Raw genomic sequence first — 25,796 nt, 5'->3', positions numbered from 1 at the left:
TTGATCCAGGCACTATTATCTGCTCATTTCACATTTACAAATGAGAGGAACCATTATTTTTGAGAACATTATAAAGTTAAATCTCACCTGTATAAGGATTTTGATGCGTGTGATTCGCTGAAAGGGTAGAAGCATAAAGGATGTGAAGGGCAGACGTTTGCAGAGTGGAGATAACTCCAGCCGCCTCATCACAACTGAAAAATCCCTGTTACTCTCCCTGCCAGTACATACGTATAAAAGACATGCTCTTCAACACTACATTTAATTATCACTTAAAATGTATGTTTTTGGTCATGGTACTCTAAAAGTAAATGTATTGTAAAATATATTTTAAGCATTTAGAAGCTTTCACTGTTGTGAAGATTTCAAAACAAAGCTGAAAGTTTTAGATTAGAATTATTATTTTGTGTTTGTGTGTTTCTCTACAAATGGATTTAGGTATGTATAAAAGTCTCACATCAGTCTGCTGTAGGTCTTTTCTTGGTACTGCTGATTTCGGACATAATCAATGAAGACTGAGAAATAGTTCTCTGCATGCTCATAAATGATGTCACACACGTCAGATATCACCACATTCTCATCCACTCGCTTCAGCAGATCACCTATAAACCTAAGAAGAACAGATATGTTTATTCATTCCCATGGTCGTGGGGTAGTTATTTGGTTAAAGTTTAAGTTTACTCAAAAATGATAATTGGGGCCCTGGTGCAGGTTATTGTCTTGATAGCACACAAACATTTCTGCCTGTTATAGCTTGTGTAATTGCCAGCCACTGCTTTTCCGCTACAGACTGAGGAGTGAGTGTATAACACACCATGCTGTTACATTCAGCTATTAACAGAAAACACTGCAATTTTCTGGTGTTAAATTTTTGATTGGTTGGGGCATTCTACAGCCCTTTATCAAAATTTCTCAACACACAGCCTGCCTCAGATTGTTTTTAATCAATGCACAAATCATACAAATAAAGATAAACACTATCTGTGCCTAAATTCTGATTGGGTGGGCAAGGCAGACATTTAGGTGGGCTCAGTCCACCCCTGCCCATGCCTAGATCCAGAAGACTTGGAATATAGTGCATGAGTTATGTGGGCTAATTTTATTATTTTTTTTTAGTATATGATTGGCTTTCATTATGGGTAAACTATTCCTTTAAATATTACTTTTCAAAGATTTTATTATGATTGTACAATGTAAATTTCATGCTGTTCCACACAGGCCCGCCGACAGGGGGGGACAAACGGGTCTGTTGTCCCGGGCCCAGGGTAGTGGGGGGGCCCAGAATTGGGCCCTCATTAAATTATGGAATAATTGTTAAAAAAATAAATAAAATAGGCATATTTGTGGAAAAAATATCTAATATTTGAGTTGCATAAAAGCTTTTTATTTGTTTTCTTCCTAATTGTCCTTGAAATAGTGGTCAAGAACCCCCCCACCCCCAAAACAAAAATGATTTGGCCACTGATCAAAATTTGATGTTGTCATTTGATTTGAAGTTCAATAGGATAACGTTACGCTCAAAATGTCCGGTCAGCACAAGTCCGGTGCTCAGAAAAGAAAAGAAAGGAGAAGAAGAGAAGAAGAAAATAGAGGCCTTCGAGATGTCCTAAACAAATATTTTAAAAAAGGTGGTTAAAGTGAAGCTTGAACTAACGTTAGTAAAGTCAACGTAGAGCAAGGTAAGAAACAGCCCAGCCAACGTTTTTGAGTGTTGTCGAAGACCCGGTACTTCTGTACCAAGTCGGTACTATTTTTTGTTTTAAACGTCACGCCACAGTACCAGGTTTTCTCAAACCCGGTACTTGGTGCGCGTGCATGCCCGAAGCGCGTGTAGTTGCGTCCTCTTCATAAAAGTGCTGAGACATTGCGACCGGCGGTGCTGCTGATGTGGTAGCTGTAAATCCATTTGTTGATAAGAAAGGAGGAAAGAGCCACATATAGAAATATTTTGGATATTAGCTCATAATAGCGACGCGGCGCGCTCGTTCATTGTTGCATAGCAACGACAGACGCCACGGGAGAGCACGCGCTCGTGGAAAGGAGAAAGCGGTGCGAACTGCGCTCTCCATGATGACGAGGAAGTATTAGCAAAGAATGCATTGATTTCTAGCCCTTGCATTAGCTTTACTACTAGATATATTTATGGAGATGAGAAATAAAAAGCCGGCTGAAATGCGTCACTGTCATCATCGGTGAACAGATAATGGGCCAGATCCGAGGCTATTTTTGCTGCGCTGCTCATGCTTAATTAAAAGTGAAAGCACACTTTTGATGGACAAAAAATAAATATGATTTCACACAAAAAGTGCCCAAAATGCACAGATTTTGCATGTCTGTGTTTTAACAAGAACTGTAGTAGCTATGTCAGAAAAGAAAATGAAGTCATTTATAGAAAATGTACCCATTTAAACGTGTTTTTATTATTCCGTTTGGGTAAAAGTATATGGTGTTTTATAAAAAATAAAAAAAATTGTGGGGGGTGGGGGCCCATCTAAGATGATCTTTTCCCGGGCCCAGGCAAGACTGTCAGCTGGCCTGGTTCCACACACAAAGCTTCAGAAGACTTGGTATAACATTCATAAGTTTAGACATCTTTTATGGTACCTTTTTGGAGTTCGAGTTATGATCTATTTTTGAATAGAAAAGAGTAGCTCATTTTGTGGTCCACAGAAAAATATAATCTCTCTCACCTCTCGCTGACGTCATAGACCTGCGGGAGGTTGGAAAAGAGGGCCTTCCTATCATGAATGACTAGAGTCTCTTTGAGTTCCCGTGACACCAGGAAGTGATCCTTCAGAACCCGCAGGGAGCGCAGGTAGGAGGCCTCAGAGGTGAGCACCTCAAACATGCTCTAAAAAGACACAAAGATTTAAATAAAGAGATGTACAAACTGAACTTGACAAAAAAAAAAATATATTCCTAATAGTGTTAAACTATTACTCTAACCTCTTGTCTCTGTATTTCAGTGCGAGCGAGTTTGTATAAAATTCCACTTTCCTTCACCACCGGTAAGTCTTGCCAGAGAGTGATTTCTTCTGGGCCTCTTTTGGATCTGGGGTCAACCACCCCCAGCCCTCCGGGACCCTCAAGACCCAGAGTTTCACTAACACTTTTCCTGTTGCAATCAGGGCTAGCAGTCTGGATCTGACTGGCTTCTTTTGAGACCTTAGCCTGGTAGATCTGATACAGAGGTTCTAAGGATGACATGTGTTTGAGAAAGTTTGGTTGAATTATTTTTGAAATATTATTGCACCTAATGCTCATTCAACTTATCCAGTGAACTATAAATCATCCTCCAATACCTTTATATTAAATAAACCAGAAAACTACTAACTCTTGATTTAAGATGAAAATATTTTTCTGGTAAACCCTTTCAGACAAAATGTCCCCACATCATCTGAAAATCCTTTTCCTTGTTTTGGTCCCCATGAGGAAAACAGCTTATAAGTTATACTAGTGATGTTTGTTGAAAATGTAAAAATGCAGAAAGTTTTCAGTAATGAGTGGGTTTAGAGGTAGGGGTAGGGGTAGGGTTAAGGTTAAGAGTGTGTGTGTGTGTGTGTGTGTGTGTGTGTGTGTGTGTGTGTGTGTGTGTGTGTGTGTGTGTGTGTGTGTGTGTGTGTGTGTGTGTGTGTGTGTGTGTGTGTGTGTGTGTGTGTGCGTGCGTGCGCGTGTGCGTGTGCTTGTGTGTCTTATGTATACAGTCATTTAGGTATCTCACCATAGTCACTGTTTGGCTCCCAGTCACTGGAAATCCTCCGTGGACTTTCTGTTTTGTCACACAGCCTGCAAAAAACCCACAACTATTTAACTTGGCCACACATTACTGGGCTCAAACTAGTATCAGTCACAGATCATAAAGGCCAAATGACAAGAGTGTTCTTTTTGAAATGTAATTTCTCATAAAAAAAGATGCCTAAACTCAAAACAAACCTGGGAGACAAATTTTTTTAATTCTCACCACCTCGTACTTTCACTTTGACCAGACTTTCCAGCTAGCACTGAGTCAGAAATGAAACCTCTCTTTTTCAAATCCGTAAAAGTTGGATATGTCAGGTTTTTATTTCAGGGAAAGAGGATGTTTAAAATTAAACTCACATAGAATATTGATTGAAAAATGGTGTATTAAGCCAGAATAAAAAGTGTTTGTGTGTGTGTGTGTGTGTGTGTGTGTGTGTGTGTGTGTGTGTGTGTGTGTGTGTGTGTGTGTGTGTGTGTGTGTGTGTGTGTGTGTGTGTGTGTGTGTGATGGGTAACAACAATGGCCCTGTCCCAAATGGTGCACTTCATGTGGACTTTTGGTCTCGTGGACTAAAATTGCGCGTGCTCGCTGAGTCTACGAGGCCATAGGCCGTCCCATTTATCATTTTAATGCTCTGAAGTGTGCTCAGCAGGGTGGTTTGTACCCTTGAAGCAGTCTTCCGCAAAGCCCGCATGGATGTAAAAAATAATTTGCACACTTTTTAGAACTGTAAACTTACTCTTTCGTGTCAATAGACTCCCAGTCTTCAAAATTACCATTTTCATAGCTCTCACCTAGAAAAGAAAAACAGCTTTCCAGAAATCTAGCCATATATCTGTTTCATTTTTGAGTAATGAATAAAGCATTTAAAAGCAAATATTTGAAAGAAAAAATAAATAAATAGAGTAACTGAAAGCATATATTGATGTCCACAATAACTTCAGCAAGAAGGACATATGGAGCAATTAGGGTAGGGTCTAGGCTGGTTTTAGGGGCTTGGACAATGTTACTTTTACATTTGATTACAAACAGGGTTGAGACTATGTGTATTTGACAAGAATGTTGTTCCAGGATCAATACAAGGCATTAATTCAAGATGTCATTCTTGGCAAAATCTTAGCCATTAAAAGTGCACAGTAAATATTAAAGTCATGCACACTTGTTCTCTAATAAAACTTCTGTGCTCACCTGATGGGTTTAGCGCAGGCATAGGATGAGACAGTCTTCCACGCTCACAATTACTGGTGTTTCTGATAGGTAGACCACCTCCTCGAAGAGAGACCACACAGGCCAATGCTGGCTGACAAGTCCGCCTCTCTGTCTTTTGCTTTAGTGGAGGGTGCCGAGGAAGTCTTGGGGGAGGACGAGGGGGGACAGCTGGAGCAGTAACTTTATTGTTGTTTGATGGCAAAAGATCCAAGTATATATGAGCATCAGGGTGGTCAAGCTGTGTATATTGTTGGCTATTTTGATAATCAGAGGACTGATAAGTCCTTGGTGGTACAGGGGGTTTTGAGTGGTTTTGAAATGACTCATCAGCGTATACAAACCCTTGACCTGCTAATTTGTGAGGGCTGTGGTGAAGCAGAAAGTTTTGGCAATTTACACACGGAGGCAATACTTGGGGTTTTGTATGGTGAGATGGGCTATTCTGTGGTCTACTGACTTCATTGCTGGTTAGGTGTAAAACATCCTCCTTTTTTAGAAACTCATTTCTCTTGATTTCCCTTGATTCAATTACAGTATCCTGTAGAGGTACCCATACAAGTTTCATACCAGGCCTTTGAAGGTGGCAAATGCAATGACAGTGTTTCTCCTCTGAGGTTTTTGGTGGTGCAGTGGAGCCCTGATGATTTTCTATGGTGCCACTCACAGAGTTATTCATTTCACTGCCATCAGGAGCTGAAGGAATGAAGGGAGGTCAGGTGCTTAATTAAGTAGACAGAATCCAGATTTTTTTTATTATATTTATTATTTTTACTGGTAAAATAATAGGCTATTAAAAATTGTATAATGTATATTCTTATTGGTTAGAGAGGACATGATCAGATTAGCCAATTATTTCATTAATTTTGTTCTTAATTAACTATGACTATGATAAGGGACAGGGGATTCATGACCTTTGTGAATGATGGGTTATCCAAAGAGAGTTCTGTAGTGCATACTTCTACAATGCTCTAAGCCAGTGGTCTTAAGATGGTTTTGCTTTAATACCCATATTTTACATTGTACAACAAGTTTGTTGTAACAACAAAATTGAGTAACACTTTATGTGAAGTCTATGCTGCTTATGAATTATAGCCCCATTTATACTTATTTATAAGTAAATTACTATTCTATAAAAATATTAAAACATCAATAAAATATAATTACTTGTAATTCATGCATTTGCTTTTTCAATGTGAATGCTGTTAATCCATTATATACTGATTTATAAATGATCAAATATAAAATGATAAAATTTATTTTTAAAAATAAAATCTGCCTGCCTCTATGGGAATTTAACATAGGGGTGTCCTGACTTGTGCACCCTGTATTTTAAGAAAGAACATTTATTTATTTACAATACATTATTCATTCACAAAGAAATTTGGTGTCCTTAAAGGTTGGATTTTTCCTCATTTTTTTAATTAAGGCATTAAGATCAATTTCCCAAAGATGATTTTTTATTTCTTTTTTTAGTCAACTTTAGCATGGGTGTGTTCACTTATGCTAAGCACTGTAAATACGTAAATGCATTTGTTGTATACTTAGCATAAAATACATTTATTTCAAATACATTTTAGTTCATTGATTTTTCACTAGGGACCATACGACTGACTAATTAATACTTAAAAATCAGTGTATAGTGGATAGTGGCACATTGAAAAAGCAAATGCATGGCTTATAAGTTATTATACAATAGATATAAATGTAACTACAACGGTTATAAAACAGTATAGGTCTTAATGAGTCTTTATGTATTTATAAAATAGTAAAACTAATATTACTTATTAATATTAAATATAAATAAATATAAATTGAGCTAAAATTCATTATAAGCATGGTCATCATTTTGTTACCAAAAACGGTAACTCATACAAACGTAGGCAAAATTTGATCATTTAACATTGAAATGTCTCTTGAATCTCAATGGTTTCTTGCTCTCAACAGCCAGTAATGCACTACACTAAACATGTTTATCCTCGCAAGTTACCTGCATTTACATCAATGACAAATACTGTAAAGGTATACATACTGTAATAGAGGAAAGGAAATCTTAAAGGAAAGTGTCAAGTTGTCAAATGTACTCCTTGTATTTATGTTGGTTTCATATAATAGCCTACTTCTACCTTATTCAACTGATTTAATTGAATTACTCAAACCTACATCACATACAATATAAAGCACACACAGATTCATATTTTAAAAATTCATTACCTGATCGACCGACATCAACATCATCTACTGCCAGCTGACAATTCTTTTCCAGGTTCTGTTTTTTATCCCATACTCTACATCCACTTTTATTAGGTCTTGAGAATGAAGATATATCCTGGTCCTCTATCCTGGTTGGACATCTAGCTTCAACCACCAAAGCCCTTATATTTTGGCTCATATCTTCAGAGTATCTTCTTTCTTTATTGTTGAAGTTTATTTCTGTTTGCTTGCCCTTTCCTGGTTCAAAGTTAAGCAAATCCTGAGCCACTCTGCTAGATGAACCAAAGAGGCTTGACTGGTGTAAAGCATTAAGGTTTGGTTTGGGTGGAAGTTTGGGTTTCTGAGGAATGGTAGGTTTTCCACTGGATGGTTTACAGATTGATTTATCCATTTGATTCTCTAAAAGAATTTTTGTGTCCAAATGAGCAACACACATTAAAATCCATACTCATGGACTACTGCACAATATTACACACTATTAAACGGCCAAACACAACAACTAATGTAACAATATCCCTTATTTTGCTGATTTCTTGATCAATGAAGCCTGTGTTGTCACTCTTTGTTCAACATCTTTAAAACAAGAAAAGAAGTTTGTTTACCTTTCATTGAGCAATCATTGCTGCCATACACAAGATGTCAAGAAATGCTTTATCTTCGCTGGTGTGTAATCCTAGCTTGTGAGCAAACTTGCTCTAAGTATTGTTAATAAATGTCGCTAATGATGGTTACTTCTCCTTTCAGATGTTGTCCTTTGGTCTTTCACATGGCCTAAGAGGGAAGTAGATCACCACACCAAATGGACTGTTGTACATTATATAGTGACATACTGTAGATCCAGGACATAAGATGATGCAGTTATTTTAAATTTATAATCCAAAATCAATTTTTCTAATTTCTACAAGCATTGGGACTTACACGAGGAAGCTATCTGCTGATGTTTTGGATGTTTTTACCTGTATAGGATGCTGGTGTCCCCTTTTTAATTAACTTAACCAGCAGGACATCCTTTGCTAACCTGCCTCACAATAAATATGTTTCTTGTTCACCATTTTCAAAGGCTGCCATATTATATTATATTATATTATATTATATTATATTATATTATATTATATTATATTACATTACATTACATTATATGAAATTATATTATATTATTATCCATCCATTCTCCAAAACGCTGATCCTTTGTAGGGTCACGGGAGGGCAGGAGCATATTATATTATATAAATGTTGTTGAGCTATTAAAAGACAGTTCATGTGGAAACAAATTTCCATGTCTTGCTTCAGCTTTAACCTAACTGAAAACTCCCAGTTAAACATTTCAGCAAAGCAGCTGATTATTGACCATAGTAGTTGGCCATAAAAGCACAAGACTCTATTTTCCCACATACAATTATTTTATTGTTATTGTCAAGTTTATAATGACACTGCTATACAACCAAATGTATCATATATTAAAAAACAAACAGTAAACATGTTATCTTTTGAATTGTCTAAACAAAGTAAACAAGGTTCTCGCTTCCTCTATATGTGTTACTTTTTCGGTTCCTTCATTTTACATTTACTAGATTTAATTCCTGTTTTTATGGCAACATCCTCCATGACCAAAAATTCCCTCATGAAACTGTAAATATTCAAATTATAATATACGATATTATAATATACTATAATTTACTGTATAATAATATAATATACTGTAAATATACGTTACCTCATGTACATTAAAATAATTTTGCATTAGAAGCTACATATAGCTACATATATCAGGGGGGGGAAATCTGCATTTTTACAATATGTGAGAAGACGTGGTAATTCGCTTACTGTTTAGTAATAGTTTTAAGAATCTCATGTGTCCATGTACATACAGTAGGTCTACATGTGGAGACCTTTTGAGTATAAAAATATTATTCGATTACATAATTCATGCCTTTGTTGTTCACCATGAATCATTTCCTGTGCACCCATCAGTTTCTTTTTTTCATTTTGTGTTTTGCTTCTTCTTTCTAGTTTACAGTAGCACACACCCCCCTCCATTCGCTTCCACATAGTTGGGATCCAGATCATTCGGGAGTTTTCCATTTTGTTCCCAGATGTTAAGCTCCCCATACACGCCTGTCTCGATCATCTCATCCTGCCATGGAATTGGAATGTTCCCAGTTGCAAACTCACCATAGAATTCATTGTCTTTGTTGTTGATCACAACACCTTTGATAGTGCTGAATGCTCCCACATCATCAATGTCCTTGGCATAGACCATTTTAGGATCCGGAACAAAAGGAGGAGGAAGCATACCTGTGTGAAAGATGGAAAGAAAGAAAAAAAGACAATTTTCTTTAAACTGTTTAAATTATAATACCTGAAAAGGGAAGTATAATGGTCCAGTGATGGTATAAGATGGTCATTTGATATTTATAATAATAATAATAGATTTTATTTATAACGCACTTTTCATTCCAAAGAATCTCATAAAAGTGTGTGCTACTTAAAAGAAAAAAAATAATAGCTACAGAATACTAAAAACAATAAAAACAATAGGACAATCAGCACATAAAAGCCTTTCTAAATAAAAAAGTCTTCAGTTCTGCCTTGAAGGTGTCCAGGCTCTGTACTTCTCTCAGCTCACTTGGGAGGTGGTTCCAAAGCCGAGGTGCAGCTCAGCAGAAAGCTCGGTCCCTCTGGGTCTAGGGTTGGTTTCTTAAGTATCGGAGGAATGACAGCAGCTTTAAGGGCAGGAGGTACAACGCCTGTTTTTAGTGAGAGATTAATAAACTCAGTGATGATTGGGCTGACACTGGAAATGAGCGACTTGAGCAAAACAGTCGGGATGGGATCCAGGATGCAGGCGGACGGCTTCATTTTATTGATGATTTCCTCAACATGGCTCTGCTGAACCTCGGCAAAGTACGGAAGGATCGTCAATCCACCGGACAGGGGGTTGGAGGACGATGGAGTCAGTGATGGAGAGCCAGATATTAAAGTGCGGATGTTATTGACTTTAGATCTAAAAAAGTCCATGAAGCTGTTGCATCGCTCCACTGTGGCTTCAGTGGATATAGATGATTTCGGCTTCAGGAGATTGTTTACTGTAGAAAAAAGCTGTTTAGAATTTCCAGTGTTCTTATTGATGAGGTTGGAATAAAATTTTGCGCGTGCACCCTTCAAAGACTTAAGATAGGCCTTTTGATGGTCACGGAATGCAAGATTGTGAACAGTTAGACAAGTCTGTTTACAGTGTCGTTCCAGGATACGGCCCTCAGTTTTTATTTGCCGCAGCTCCTGCGTGAACCAGGGTGCAGAGCGTTTGAAGTTAACTTCCCGTGTCCTGACAGGGGCATGGCAGTCAAAAACACTGCTCAATGATGTATTGTAGTGATCCACTAGTCCGTCCACTGTTGTAGAGACTGGGCAGTTTATATTGGACTGAAGGTCTGCGGTGAAGGAAGTTGTGTTTATTTGCTTCCAGTTCCGGAAAGATATTTGGCGCTTTGGTCTAATGATGGGCAGTGAGAATATAAGGGCCATAGAGACCAACTTGTGATCAGACACACCCAGATTTTTCACCAGTAATGACAAGATCTAAGGTGTGGCCGTTGGTGTGTGTAGGAGCCTTCACATTTTGCTGGAGACCAAGACAATCGATCAGACTCATGAACTCTGTTGCAAGATGACCGGAGGGCTTGTCAATATGGATATTAAAATCACCAAGAATAACAATCCTGGTTACCATGGAACAGAGTGATGTAAGTAGATCATGTATTTCAGGGAGAAATGAGGAGTGTGGTTTGGGGGGACGGTATATGAGAAGCACTGTCATGGAATATGGAGGTTTACATTTGAAGGCTAAACATTCCATTCAGGTAAGATCAGGCAGTGGCAAGGGAGAGAGTTTCAGTTCATCCCGATAGATTACGGCCAAACCACCCCCACATCCAGAGCTGCGTGATTTTTCCATATTGACATAATCCTGAGGGCAAGCTTCATTGAGTACTGAGTGGTCGCCTGTTTTGTGCCAAGTTTCCACTAGGCACATGAAGTCTAATCCTCTTTCCAGAATATGGTCATGGATAAGCAGGGATTTATTAATAAGGGATTGTGCGTTGAATAATTCCATAGTGGCAGGAGACAGAGCTGATGGTGAAAGTCTCTGTAAGCTCCTCAGTACACTGTGGTCCACTCCGTGTTTTATATATCTCCCACCGCTAGAGGTTCTCAGGAGCGGTGAAGGGTTCCTACATACTCCAAGCGCGGCAGTGATCTGATGACGCCGTTGTAGCGCGACACACGCAGCTGAAGACCAGATGGAGGGGATCGTCGATGCACCATGCAGGAGATAAACCAAGTCTTTCCGAGCACTTCTGTGGCAGTACCGGGGTCGGCGCAAAAGTCCAAGCTGTCTTATGGATGTGATGCAAGGTGGTGCAGTGTCGCAGTTGAGACTCAGCAGTTGAGAAATGGAATATTTCAAAATCATGCTGGACGCTGGTGGCGTTAGCACAGTGTTTACACCAAAGAGCAGCAGCAGGTACGTTGCTAAAGCACCCAGTCAAAAAGATTGTTGCGGTACAGAGAGGTAGGAAACTTGCAAGGGGCATAAAAAGGTCCTATAAAAAAAACTCTTTCTTAAAATACGCTAAGTTAAAATCATAAAGTTAAAATCAGAAATGGAGAAGCGGCGAGCAGACAGCGCCAGCGTCCTCTCCCTCCCAATGATATTTATCATATGATTGTATGATTACCATATTAATATACCACTATATTTACATATTGGTACTTTAAAGAATACAATGTATAAAAGAACCTTGTTAATACCATAGGACTTTTTCATAAGTGGTTTATGATGTACATTCTTCACTAACTATAACTCTAATGGACCATACCAGCCTCTAGTCTCCCCCAGTTGAGCTCTTTAAAGAAGGACTGGTTCTTTAGCTCAGCACAATCATTGTTCTTAAAGCCAAGTCTCTTGTCTGGTTCTTTCTCCATCAGACCTTCACAGATGTCTTTGAGCTCCTGACTGAAGGTTGGGGGGTATGAGACAGGGTCATTCAGAATGCGGCGTGTCACTTCATTGTTGTCCACCTATGATACAGAAAAAAAAAACAGTGTTAAGTTGAGTTCACTTCAAATTACTTTCATTGAATTTCTCTCACTGATAATCAATGACTTGAGCTTTGTCACTGCAAATTGCTATCTGTGTGAAGGCCCCTTAACAGAGAGCCAAAGTGTATGCATGAGTGTGTGTACCTGCTCTCCACGACACCTGAAAGGTCCCTTGGCAGCAACCATCTCATACAGAGTGACCCCAAGAGTGAAGTAGTCTACAGTGTAGTCGTACTCTTTCTTCTGTAGTAGTTCTGGAGCCATGAAACCTGAGGAGGAGACATACAGTTGGACATGACAAGGAAAATGGCCCTAAAGGTATGTCGAGCAAGCAGGGGAACTATCCAGCTCCCAGTCAGACGTAACACGTGCAGCTTGTGCCTGGGTCACTCCCACACCGAGATGGCACTGGATAGACCAGACTGTCCTCACTGAGAGAAGATGACAGTTGGGGTCCTGCACACCAGGATCTCTATCGTGCTGGTGCTGGCATTTGCTTCCCCCTCTCACCCAGGCGAGCCGTGGGAAAAGAAGCAGCGGCAGTCACGAGCTTGCAAGCTGATCTCATTTGGTGCTTTGGACGATGACATCATGTCCACTAGGGCCTCAGAAAAGGATGACTGGTGTCATCCTTGGCAACACCGTGGGCACCTTTTCAGAGAGGCTTTTGGAATATTTGAAGCAATCTAAGGCCATAAGCCACTTCTTGCCCTGATGCGCCAGAGTTCTCCCTCCCACAAGCTCTAGATCATTGTCCACTCAGCGATCACCTTGGCAACATGACATACCTGCCACTGCCACTTCCTCAGCCCCTGTGAAAGAGTCTGAGCCGGTGGTGAGATCGAAGGGAGTTAAGCCACGCCTTCCAGTACGAACAGCCCCCATGCGCCTGCCAGCAGTATGCTGAGCACAGAGCATATTTTTCCCACTCCATTTGAAATTAGCTATGTTTCCATCCAAAGTTGCGAAATTTACTTATGCATAAAAATGGAATATTGAACAAAATAAAGCAAGCAAAATAAAGCACTGTTTCCATCCCAAGAGTTGAAGAGAACAAAATCGCAATTTCCTTGTAAACTGTTGCTAAAGATCACTAAGAAATTTGGAGAAACCACTGTATATAATACTTTTCGTGTATAATAAATGACTTGCGCCTCAGAGCACATAGACCAAACACAATAAATGTGGTCATGTTATCTTGCTTTCGGAGGTGAATGCCTGCTGTTTGTGAACACAGTCGTGTACGACAGTTCTGGGAGTAGTTCAACACGAAGCAGGGCAGCCCCACTAGCACTGCATGAATGTGTGCCGTGCACTGCCGGCTGGGTCGATATGGTAAGTATGATAGAGAAAGTCTATAGGCATGTGGTTTTGAATGCACTTTTATCCCTTATTTGACTGAGTGGAATGAATTTGTATTCTGAATTACTTTCGCTTTAATGATGAATTACAATTGGTTAATGATGACCCATTCTCAAATTGTGCTGGCTAATCGTTTTGTTCAAGCCAGAGAGGTCTTTGAATCTGAAGAATTTTCCGAAGGTGTTGGGGGTGATGGCAGCTGCTGCGACCATTTTTCGCTTGGGCCTGCTGTATATGAGATCACTTTAGCTTTGGATAAAAGCCCCTGTGCCTCGCAGGGCGTGGTGGATTGACCAGACGCATGTCTTCATGGCTTGCAGCTGCATGAATGTGCTGGCTCCCTGGCAGTCCATGATCCCGGCCACCTGAACTGCAGCGCGGACCTGTTATCAAGGGAAGGTATAAACATGGAGAGTAACGACTACATCCCCAGACAGTCCAGCTGATTTTGAGTCTGTTCGGGGAGGCAGAAGTCAACTTGTTTCCCTGATCCTGTCATTTGTCATTTCTGCAGGACCGACAGGACAGTGGGCACACACCTTTCGCTCTTAAAGTATGTGTGGCTGCCATCAATGCAGATCTTTAAAAGCAAGGTGTGATCCAGAAGACCTTGGGTGGTACATTTGAACCTCTTTATTTTTGACCACATCAATTTAAAGGGGTGGTTGATTATGATTTTACTTTTCTAACTTTAGTTAGTGTGTAATGTTGCTGTTTGAGCATAAACAACGTCTGCAAAGTTACAACGATCAAAGTTCAAAGCAAAGGAAGATATTTGCTTTTGAAGAAATCGTTTTTTTAAGGACTACAACAAATGGCTGGTAGGGACTACACAACATTCCTCCCGGGTTAGTGATATCACTAACCCCAAAATTTGCATAAACCCACCCACGGGAACATGCCGTCCATGTTGAGAAGAGGAAGAGTTGTTGTAGTAAAACACATTTGTGAGTCTGCTCAAGCTGCCGCATTCGTCTTTTCACATGCAATACTATACGAAACACATATGCAATAACATGTTAATCTGTAGGCATCTTACAACAGTTCCCACACAAGCGATTTTAATGATTATCATGACAGAATATGGTAATTGAAGATAACTCCCCATCAGCAACATAAATTCATCAACTAACCATTCAGAAACGTCCTGTTGCAATTTACATGTTGTCACTTCTTCTTGAGTCTCTCCATTATTGTCCAACTCCAGTTTAAACAGAACAGTTTCTGACATATTAGTGCTTTTCTGCGTGAGGTTATTAGAGCTGCTAACACACATAAGCTATTGAAGCTCCGCCATCTGTGCCTGGAGCAGCAGCCCAATTGCATTTAAAGGGACACACACGAAACATCGATCACTTTATTCACTTTATTGAATGAAAAGAATTAATTTTGGCTTTTATTCACATATGTTTATATTTGTATATATTTTACTAATCTGTGCACACACATCAGTTATGGTAAACCCAAGCTTAAGCATGCTTGCTTGATGTGCGAGAACCACTGAGGTTCATTCTCGTGTGTCAAGCAGAACGTTTTAGCTTCCACAAGTTTCAATCAATCAAAACCAACTTTACCTGGACAATAACTTTATTCTAGAGCTGCTGTAAAGCCAAAACAATCTCTGTTTCTGTAATTTCCTATTATCACTGTAAAGCTGCTTTGAAACAATCTATAATATTGTTAAAAGCACTATATAAATGAAGGTGACTTGACTTGACAAGAACCAATAAGTTTTGTTCTCGCGCGTCAAGCAAGTATGATTGAGCTTCTGTTTATGTTTGCTGATCAATGTTTAAAATATGAATAAAAGCCTAAATTAGTCTAAAATGTTCATCATATAAAGCGATCGTGTCTCATCAGAAAATTTAGACAAAACCATACAATTTATGTGGATTAGTTAGACAATCTCTGAATTTTTTGAAGCGTCAAAGTTGTAGTTGCTTTTTATTTATTTTTTTAGCTTGACAGAACTGTACTCAAACCAATCAATTTATCTTTAATTGGGTTTTCTGAGTAACAAAGGCATACTATGGGAATAGTAAACTACAGATTACTAGATTTTTACAAAAAAAGTTTATCTAGGACATTAAGTAAATGTTGACTGTAGGCAACTAAATAAGTAAATAAATAAAATTAATTAATTAAAAACATCTTTGGTCCCATGATATATTAAATATTAATAATGTTCAAGAATATGCTTACATTTCCCTAGTGGAAAAAGAAAACTAAACCAAAATATTATTAATATTTAGTAAATATATATGATTTCTGGATAATATCTTTAAATGCAAGATGCTTAAAGTGTACCTAAAGTATACTTGCACATAAGTATATTATTAAGTTTATTTAGCACAATCAAATATACTTAAGTTCATTTAGTTGAACTTCAGCACTATTTACAGATAACTACAGTACATTAAGTACAAAATTATTTGTTCTAATTTAGCAGACTTTAAGTGTACTAATTTAATATACCAATAGTGCAATTGCTGGGTATTTATATTAAGTTGTAACGAGGTGCGGTTGAAGTAAAGATGAGGCAGGATCCAACTGCAGCACACGCTTTAACAAACTACAAACTTCACAACAAGCAAGACTGGATAGAGGGCTCGGGAACAGGAACAACCAACATCACGTTAAACAATAGACAAGAACTCACAAAGACAAGACTGAAACACAGGGCTTAAATAATCAGGGACAAACGAGCTAAACAAGGGGGCGTGGGAAATCAGAAACACCTGGGATAACTAATAGACAAGACAGGGAACCATAGAACAAGACAGGGCACAAAACCACATCGTAACACCTCCCTATGGGCGGCTCCCGACGCCCATCAAAACAAGCAAAAAAGTTCAGGAGGGCGGTCCTGGGGGAGGGACGGGGGGCCAGGCCCGCACTGGGAACCGGGACCAGGACACGGGCAAGGCGAGCCTGGGCCGTGGAGCATGGGTGACCAGGGCGGAGCAGGGCATGCCGGCGGCCAGGGTGAAGCTGGACGTGACGGCGGCCAGGGCGGAACAGGGCGAGATGGCGGCCAGGGCAGAGCACACTCGGCAGGGGACCAGGGTGGAGCACACTTGGCAGGGGACCAGGGCGGAGCACACTTGGCAGGGGACGAGGGCATAGGAGGCTCAGGTGAAGATAGCACCGACAAGGCCCATGTCAGCGCTGCCTCCAAGGCCCTCTCAGGGTACCTACTGCCCCCCCCCCCCCAAAAAAATACTTGGGGAAATCCACGGGAGGAACCTCCGGGCTGTAAATGGGTTCAAGAGTGACCTCCCAGAGCTTGAAGGACATAGGTAAGACGAGGCGCAGAGGCGGGGCCGGCAAGTCGAGGCGCAGAGGCGGGGCCGGCAGGGCGAGGTGCAGAGGCGGGGCCGGCAGGGTGTGGCGCAGAGGCGGGGCAGGCAGGGCGAGGAGTCTGGTTACGCTCACCGGAGCCTGGCGAGCCGAACGAGTCCTCCTTCTCCTCTTCCTGCGACAGCGAGTCACTGGGCTAGATACCCTCACTTGGCTAGATTCACTCACTTGGTTTGATTCAGCACTGGACGCACTTGACTCGGCACTTGACTCGGCACTTGACTCGGCACTTGACTCGGCACTTGACCCGGCACTTGACTCGGCACTTGACCCGGCACTTGACTCGGCACTTGACTCGGCACTCGACTCGTTACTTGACTCGGCACTTGACTCGGCACTTGACTCGGCACTTGACTTGGCACTTGACTCGGCACTTGACTCACTTGGCTCGGCACTTGACTCACTTGACTCGGCACTTGACACACTTGGTTCGGCACTTGACTCACTTGACTCGGCACTTGACTCACTTGACTCGGCACTTGACTCACTTGACTCGGCACTTGACTCACTTGACTCGCTTGACTCGTGAAGCGCGAGCGCGGTCTCAGCAGGGCTGGAGTGAAACGCGGGTTCGGCTGAGCAGACGTGAAGCGCGGGCATGTGGAGCGTGGTCTGGGTAGAGCTGAAGTGAAACGCGGGTTCGGCTGAGCAGACGTGAAGCGCGGGCTTGTGGAGCGTGGTCTCGGCAGAGCTGAAGTGAAACGCGGGCACGGCGTTTAGAACAAGCAAGACTGGATACAGGGCTCGGGAACAGGAACAACCAACATCACGTTAAACAATAGCCAAGAACTCACAAAGATCATCAGGGACAAACGAGCTAAACAAGGCGGCGTGGGAAATCAGAAACACCTGGGATAACTAATAGACAAGACAGGGAACCATAGAACAAGACAGGGCACAAAACCACATCGTAACATAAGTACATAATATGTAAATGTATTTGTAGTGTACTTGGCATTAAAAAAATGTATTTCAAATATATTTTAGTATATTTATTTTTCATTAGGGTTCATGTGCACTATAGGTGATGTGCAGTGACCTGAGATCAATAACCATTTATTTTTTAATAAATGTGCCAGTGGGTGTAGGTATAACAGGATATTAGTTTAATAGCATTAAACTGACTTGATTAACTTGATCTCAAAGCCACGATGAACTGGACAGTTTCTGTGACAGCTTCACTTGAACTTGCAATTCTACCTAAAAATAACTGAAGAATAAGCTAGAATGTTATAAACACAATTGGTCAGCTCAAAGGTAAACACTGATATAATTATAGTAATTTAAGTGTATGGACAATCAGAAATTAAATGAGCCATAGTGTCTTCTTTTTTAACTCTGAACGGGACCTCAAATGTTTAATTATTTTGCTGTTATGAGGGGTCCCTTCAACCCTTCCCCCTCATTTAAAAAAAACTCAATGCAGGAGATGTTATTTTAGAGTGTACTGAAAGATCTTTGACCTGGGGTCCCAGCATATCCCTGTGTTTTGTCTTTTCCTGGCAGTAATTCAACAGCCAACCCCAGATCAGACAGACGCACATGTCCTAACAAAAAATAAATAAATAAATAAATAAATAACATTCAGATGAGATGAAGCAAAAAGTGGAGAGGCAAGCAGTAAATAAGTGTTTCAGTGTATTTCTCACCTGCATCATCCAGTAGGACGTTTTCTGGCTTGAGGTCTCGGTATACAATCCTGTGCTGGTGCAAATGCTCAAGCCCACAGACGATCTGTGTAATAACAAGCTCTAGTTTCATTAAAGCCTGGATTCTTCTCCTCCACATTATACATATGAAATCTAAAGCAGGGAGCATCAGTAAAGGATAGAGTTAAAAAGTTTGTCATACAGTGAAAAATAAAGAAACACAAGAAATGATTTGACATTTTTAAATAGAATTAGCTTAAAGGTGATCAAGCAAGTTTTTAAAACCTGTTAACTAGTTTGTTGCTGGTACAAGATGGTCCTAGCAAAAAAGAAAAGAAAAAAGCAACCATGTTCATATAGGCGATGATTGGAGGTGATTACTGTATTGTGGATGCTGGAGCACATACTTTTTACAATTTGCATTGGTTTTGAATAGAGAATGTTATCCAAAAATGCACATTGCTTATGTGCACATGCACTTCTGGCCTTTTGAGCCGAGCCCAGAGAAATTGTGTTGTGACGCAAGCAGACACTACACCTTCACAATATCAATGCTGCTGCTACGATTATCTCCACATATTATGCTATAAAGCTATAAAGCATATTAAGCTGCTACAATTCTTACAGAAACACAGCACATATTCTGTACAACATTACATTCACACACATTCTACTCCCTATTTTCAGAATTATTTTGCAATATAAAATATATATAAATATAAAGTAGATATATTTTTGCTTATAAAAAAAGTACAATAGTTTTAGCATCGTTTTCTGTTTTTTTGTTTGTTTGTTTTTTTGCATTGTGTACTTTATAAAGTGCTTTGGAGGGGTATGTAAATGTTACTGTATAGGAATGGGCAGTACTTATAAAATCACATATTATGTTGAGTAATTTATATCATGGCAATGATATTTAATATAGTTTAGTTATAATTTATATTCTATCCCCTAACCGTAACCCTACCCCTAAACCAGGGGCGTGGTAGCGGGGGGGGGAAAGGGTACCGAGTACCCAGGGCCCGAGGTGGGGGGGGGGGGGCCCTTAGAAGACGCCGAGCTGAAGTCAAAAGTCCGTCTCCGTCTCTCTCTCATCCCTCCCCCCCCCCCCCCCCCCCCCCGTTGGAGAAGTCTCCGCTCTCAAATCAAAAGTACGTGGCGGGGGGCCCAGCTAGATGGTTTGTACCCAGGGCCCAAAATTTGGTACTACACCCCTGCCCTATACACAACCTTCACAGAAAACTTTCTCAATTTTTACATTTTCAAAAAGTATCATTTAGTATGGTTTATAAGATGTTTTTCTCATGGGGACCAACAAAATGTCCCCACAAGGTCAAACTAATTTTATTACTATCCTTGTTGCGACAAGGACCACAAACACACATACACACACACACACACACACACACACAAACACACACAAACATAGATATATACATAAGACCTGAGGTCTCCTCCATTCATGATCGTCATGACCAGGCAGAGGTCTGTTTTGGTCTGGAAAGCATAGGCCAAAGTCACAATGAAACGACTGAGGACTTTGGCCAGTATGCGCTTCTCAATTATAGCACCCTATGGGAAATCAAGAAATGAGCAATGTTACGACAGAAAATAAAAAAGATAAGAGATAAAAAATTGAAAAATGGTGGTCACGCTTAGTTAAGTATATTAAAAAAGTTATTTAAAAGCACTGAGGGTTGTTTTCAAAAGATTTAACATGGGGACTAGAATACATTTGCTAAGGCTGATTGAGACGAAGACTACCTGTACAAAATCCTGCATCATCAGCAAACAAAAATTGATTCTTCCTAAAATCATTCCTCCAAGAGGTGCTTGTTAACCACATACTTTGCTTTTCTATGGTATTTCAACTGTGCTTTTATCAATTTAAAAGCTTCTGTAGATGCAACTAGGAAGTTTAGAAATCTACAATCATTTATTGGTAAAGACGTTTTCATGTTTAAAGTCTCGGAAGGGATTTAAATGGGCCAATCATAAGCAAGAAAATGAGTGACAAGAATGAGAATTCCAAGCAAGAAAGTATAAACATTTCTTGGATGAGACTATAAATGTTAGTAAAAGGTTAATTCCATTTAGCCTTCTAATACCTTTACAGGCAAGTAGGTTAGTCCCTCTTACTTCCCCTACTGAACTCTAGCTTCCATGGCTTTTCTCCTTTCTGTTTTTGTGTGGACATTACTGCCAAATTCCAAATGAGTTCTATTCTTTTAACCCTTAAGGATTCCTTTTCTTTTTTCTTAATGGTCTTTTTGCTTCTTGGTTGCAGCTGAGCTGCTTTGTGGAGTATCAAGCAGAGCCTGCTAGCCTCTTTGCACTGAGCCAAATACTCTATGATTAGAGCTGCTTAATACCATGTTCTCAGGTTAATCTAATCTCATGTCTCTATGTGTCTCTTTTCCTTTTTTCCCCAGTTGGTCTCTCACCTACTATGTGGTTAAGCAATGAACCGGGGGAAATTGACCAAAAAGGTATTGCTTCACTTGCACAGCAATATAACTTTATTTACTGATAAACTACATCCCTCACTTACATCATAACCTTTACGTTTCTTCAACCTCTTCTTGTTCAGTTTCTTGTTAGCATACATCTTCCCTGTCGCTTTCATTTGGCAAGCATGGACCTCACCAAATCCACCTTTCCCAAGCACTCTGAAATCCATGAACCAATCTTCAGTAACAGGTTGGCTCTCCAGCCATTTAAACTGTATGTAGCGCAGAAAGTACATGCTGTCCTTGAAGCCACAGAGTGCTTTAGCTTCTAGGTGGACAAGTAGCTGCTGTTCGCTTTCTTTAAACAGATCTCCTCGAATGTTCTTGTGGTCCTCTTTCACCCTGCTCACAGCTTTGTCCTCCAGAAAGTCGCAGAAGCTCTTGGAGGACGACTCATAATACTTGTTGACCATGTTCTGTGCTTTCTTACCCCGGTCAATTTCCTGGGCAATGTTGTAGTCTTCAATATCTTTCCACAAATCTACAGGATTTTTGTGAGCAGGTTCACTTTCAAGGTATTGCTGAAAGAGGCGCTTACCAATCGGTTGGCGTACGCACGTACTGTCGAAGGAAGAATCTACTGTAGACTTCATATGTTCACATTGTCTGATGTGAGGAAGGTTGAGCTTGGCGCGATATTTTTTATCACGCATTGTTGCTGCAGCAGTGCCGTCTATACTCCCGCGTGCTGACACATAGGCAGAGTTGGCCACAACAGTCTCCAAACCTCCCATATCCATGTTTCTAAGAAATAGAAAGATAAAGAAAAAATTAGTTTTGGGGTTAAGCATCTATCTACACATCTGACTATCAGTAATAGCTTTATCGCCTTTAGCCTTATTCTACTATGAATTAAGTGTAAGTCAGTTGGTGATTATTGAATTTTTTACATTTGTCTTTTATTTAGCTTTAGCATCAGTTTTAGTGTTTCCTGTTTACTTTCAAGGTGGCCTCAGGCTTAATGTTAGGTAGGGATCAACCACAAACCTAAAGCCAAGGACACACCAAGCCGGTTGTTTTTTTCCGGTGTCTTCCGCACTGTTGGCTCTAGTCGGACACTGTGTTTGTTTGTTTTTTTGGCCGATTCAGCGAGCAAAAAATTCAAGACACTACAGGCAGAAGGCTGTTCTAATTTTACTTCATCTTACCTGAGTGTTCCTGGGCGAATATTTTATTAATAACATGAGCCGAGTAGAATAAAGAAAGTGATCAGCATGATTGATATTCAAAATGGTAAGCACGTGATGATTTGTTTACGGTTTGTATATCTGCAGTATCTGTTTCGGTTTTCCTTTTTCCTTTGGCGTTGGTTTGGTATCCCTACCTTAAGATTTACTGACACCCAACAACTGTCTGCTGACCTGTCAATGAGGTTAAGAGCAAGGCCGTTTTTCACAAATGATTATCTGCTAAATAAGGAGTAATAATCTCCCCTTTTTTTAATCTACATTACCACAGAAATTCACTTGCACTTACAATGGAAGTCTATGGGACAAATGAGCTGTAGAGTTAAAAAGCAGAAATGTAAAACAAAATGACAAATATACAATAACAATATACAGTATGCTTTCTGTTCACTTTGGGTGTTGGTAATCTGTGATCAATTTTCACAGGCAATTGTGCTAAATAATGTGCCTTTTATTCAGACTGGCTGAGTTTCTCAGTGACCCTGATACTTTCTCATCCAATTAATGCTCACATTTAATGTTGTTGTCAAAAACAAGTTTATAGCTGTAAATGTTGTGCAAACCTAAGCAGCATGAAGTAGGACTTCAGGTAGGCTTAGGTTACATCTTATTTCCAAAAATACTGTAAATAAGGGTTATGCTCACCCGCATGGTCTGAAGAAATGTTTTAGTAACAGCATGTGACCTGACAAGTTGACTCATTTCAACGGGTGTTTAAAATGTTAAAACAATAATCAGCTATATTTTAATAAATTAAAAAAATCAGGATGTGCATTACTTTGCAAAGACCTATGTCTAAATCTGTCCTGTTTACTTTAAAAAAATAATTTGAATGCATGTTCCATCATATTTATTACTGTCAAATATTTAATTTGTACAAAAAGCAAAACAATTGCAGATGAATGGGCAAATGATTGTGCATTAGATTTACATTCAGCAAATTAGGTTTCCTGTGACCTTTTTTAAAACATTGTAAAGATTTACAAATGCATTGTCTTTTGTTGAGATGTATGTTTAAAAAAATATTATTGATAACAATTTTGATGGTCCCACAACAGACAATCTACTTACTATGAGTAACTTTGTGAATGTCAACTTATTCTTCTAACGCCTCACCTTAACATAAAATCCCGGTTCAGGTGGCTAGCCAGGTATGTTTCAGTTGAGTTTGGCCAACCCTGAGTTTTAGGCACCATGAAAGTGGCTCAGCTTTTAGCAGTGTTCATCGCCATAGGAACTTACATTCCACGGCAGGTTATATTCTGAGTAAGATATACCTATGCTGAACAAAATTATAAACGCAACACTTTTTTGTTTTTGCCCCTATTTTTCATGAGCTGAACTCAAAGATCTAAGACTTTTTCTATGTACACAAAAGACCTATTTCTCTCAAATATTGTTCACAAATCTCTCTAAATCTGTGTTAGTGAGCACTTCTCCTTTACCGAGATAATCCATCCACCTCACAGGTGTGGGATATTAAGATGCTGATTAGACAGCAAGATTGTTGCACAAGTGTGCCTTAGGCTGGCCACAATAAATGGGCACTCTAAAATATGCAGATTTACTGTATTGGGGGGGGGGTCCTTGGGTCCGAAAACCAGTCAGTATCTGGTGTGACCACCATTTGCTTCACACAGTGCAACACATCTCCATCGCATAGAGTTGATCAGGTTGTTGATTGTGGCCTGTGGAATGTTGGTCCACTCCTCTTCAATGGCTGTGCGAAGTTGCTGGATATTGGCAGGACCTGAAACACGCTGTTGTATACGCCGATCCAGAGCATCCCAAACATGCTTGATGGGTGACATGTCCGGTGAGTATGCTGGCCATGCAAGAACTGGGATGTTTTAAGCTTCCAGGAATGAATGGCACAACAATGGGCCTCAGGATCTCGTCACGGTATCTCTGTGCATTCAAGATGCCATCAATAAAATTCACCTGTGTTCATTGTCCATAACATATGCCTGCCAATACCATAACCCCACCGCCACCATGGGCCACTCAATCCACAACGTTGACATCAGCAAACCGCTCACCCACACAACGTCATACACGCTGTCTGCCATCTGCCCTGTACAGTGAAAACCAGGATTCATCGGTGAAGAGAACACCTCTCCAAAATGCCAGACACCATCGAATGTGAGCATTTGCCCACTGCAGTCACGTGAGACCCTGATGAGGATGACAAGCATGCAGATGAGCTTCCCTGAGACGGTTTCTGACAATTTGTGCATAAATTGTTTGGTTATACAAAACGATTGTTGCAGCACCTGTCCGGATGGCTGGTCTCAGACGATCTTGGAGGTGAAGATGCTGGATGTGGAGGTCCTGGGTGTGGTTACACGTGGTCTGCGGTTGTGAGGCCGGTTGGATGTACTGCCAAATTCTCAGAAACGCTTTTGGAGATGGCTTATGGTGGAGAAATGAACATTCAATTCACGGGCAAGAGCTCTGGTGGACATTCCTGCAGTCGGCATGCCAATTGCACAATTGTACCATACCCCCCTCCCCCAGCGCGCGTGACCCCCTTTGTGCGCATACTCAAAGCTCGTGATGCATGCACATCTCGTCAGTAAAGCCGGTTCCATGATTAGTAGTAAATCGTCATTACAATCTCTCGCGCATCTGAGTTATCGCTCGTGCATGATTGCGCGTCCATGTTCTTCGAATGGGTGGAGTCAGGGCCAGCATTGGAGGAAAGAAGGTAGGACCATTTGAATTGTGTATTTTCCAAATCTGCGGGTCGTTTTCCAAATCACATACCCCACCTTTAAGCGCTAAAGAGCAACTATGTCTAAAGTGCTGGAAAAGAGAGTTAAAAGTTTGTCGCAATATCGAGTTCTTCTAAGCTATCTGGGATGCTGAGATGATGAAACTGATCAGGAAAATTATTTATAAAGCAATCTTTAGTGGCAGAAGTGATAGGTCTAACATATTAGTCGGCTTTGCAGCCTTGGCTGAATGAAGTTTACACAAGACTAGATAGTGATCTGAAATGTCATCGCTCTGCTGTACAATTTCAACGGCATCAACATTGATTCCATGTGATAATATTAAATCTAGAGTATGTTTACGACAATGATTAGGTCCTGACACGTGTTGTTTAACTCCAATAGAGTTAAGAATGTCATTAAATGCCAATACCAATGCATCTTTTTCGGTATCTACATGCATATTAAAATCACAAACAATTAGGACTTTATCTGCAGCCAGTAGTAACTCTGGTAGAAAGTCAGCAAATTCTTTGATAAAGTCTGTATGGTGCCCTGGTAGCCTGTATACAGTAGCCAGTACAAATCTCAAATGTGATTTATCATTTACACTAGATATTGTTACATTTAGCACCAACACTTCAAACAAATTATATTTCAAACTAGACTGAAAATATTACTATAAATTATATTACACCTCATTTAAAGTAATGTAATTGCTTGGTTTTAGCCAGGTTTCGGTTAAAAACA

General features: G+C 40.2%; 2 protein-coding genes across 4 annotated transcripts in view; both read right to left on the bottom strand.

Moving 5' to 3' along the window:
- The window catches only part of arhgef15a (Rho guanine nucleotide exchange factor (GEF) 15), a 61,659-nt gene extending 53,734 nt beyond the window's left edge, over positions 1-7,925 (bottom strand). Inside the window, exons 1-9 of one of the 3 annotated variants that reach the window (XM_077206338.1) lie at positions 7,764-7,925; positions 7,162-7,560; positions 4,930-5,643; positions 4,481-4,535; positions 3,722-3,786; positions 2,947-3,194; positions 2,691-2,851; positions 458-610; positions 88-217 (exon numbers count right to left, since the gene is read on the bottom strand). In XM_077206338.1, coding sequence (XP_077062453.1) covers positions 88-217; positions 458-610; positions 2,691-2,851; positions 2,947-3,194; positions 3,722-3,786; positions 4,481-4,535; positions 4,930-5,643; positions 7,162-7,560; positions 7,764-7,770 — 1,932 coding nt within the window. In that variant the 5' untranslated portion in view covers positions 7,771-7,925. The remainder of the gene's footprint in view (positions 1-87; positions 218-457; positions 611-2,690; positions 2,852-2,946; positions 3,195-3,721; positions 3,787-4,480; positions 4,536-4,929; positions 5,644-7,161; positions 7,561-7,763) is intronic. The other 2 variants (XM_077206339.1, XM_077206340.1) reach the window with 2 other exon arrangements.
- A 763-nt stretch (positions 7,926-8,688) lies between these two features.
- On the bottom strand, positions 8,689-21,885 carry grk1b (G protein-coupled receptor kinase 1 b). The gene is given in 8 exon segments (XM_077206291.1): positions 8,689-9,456; positions 12,042-12,243; positions 12,409-12,533; positions 18,450-18,533; positions 18,636-18,724; positions 18,726-18,788; positions 20,080-20,207; positions 21,187-21,885. Coding segments are annotated over 8 exon segments (1,674 nt in total). The 3' UTR covers positions 8,689-9,172.
- Positions 21,886-25,796: the final 3,911 nt, after the last annotated feature.

Source organism: Siphateles boraxobius, unplaced genomic scaffold, assembly GCF_051911475.1.
Source record: "Siphateles boraxobius isolate OS27281-9 unplaced genomic scaffold, OSU_SipBor_1 56, whole genome shotgun sequence".
In the NCBI taxonomy this organism is placed as follows: Eukaryota; Metazoa; Chordata; class Actinopteri; order Cypriniformes; family Leuciscidae; genus Siphateles; species Siphateles boraxobius.
This window is presented reverse-complemented; position numbering and strand designations above follow the sequence as displayed.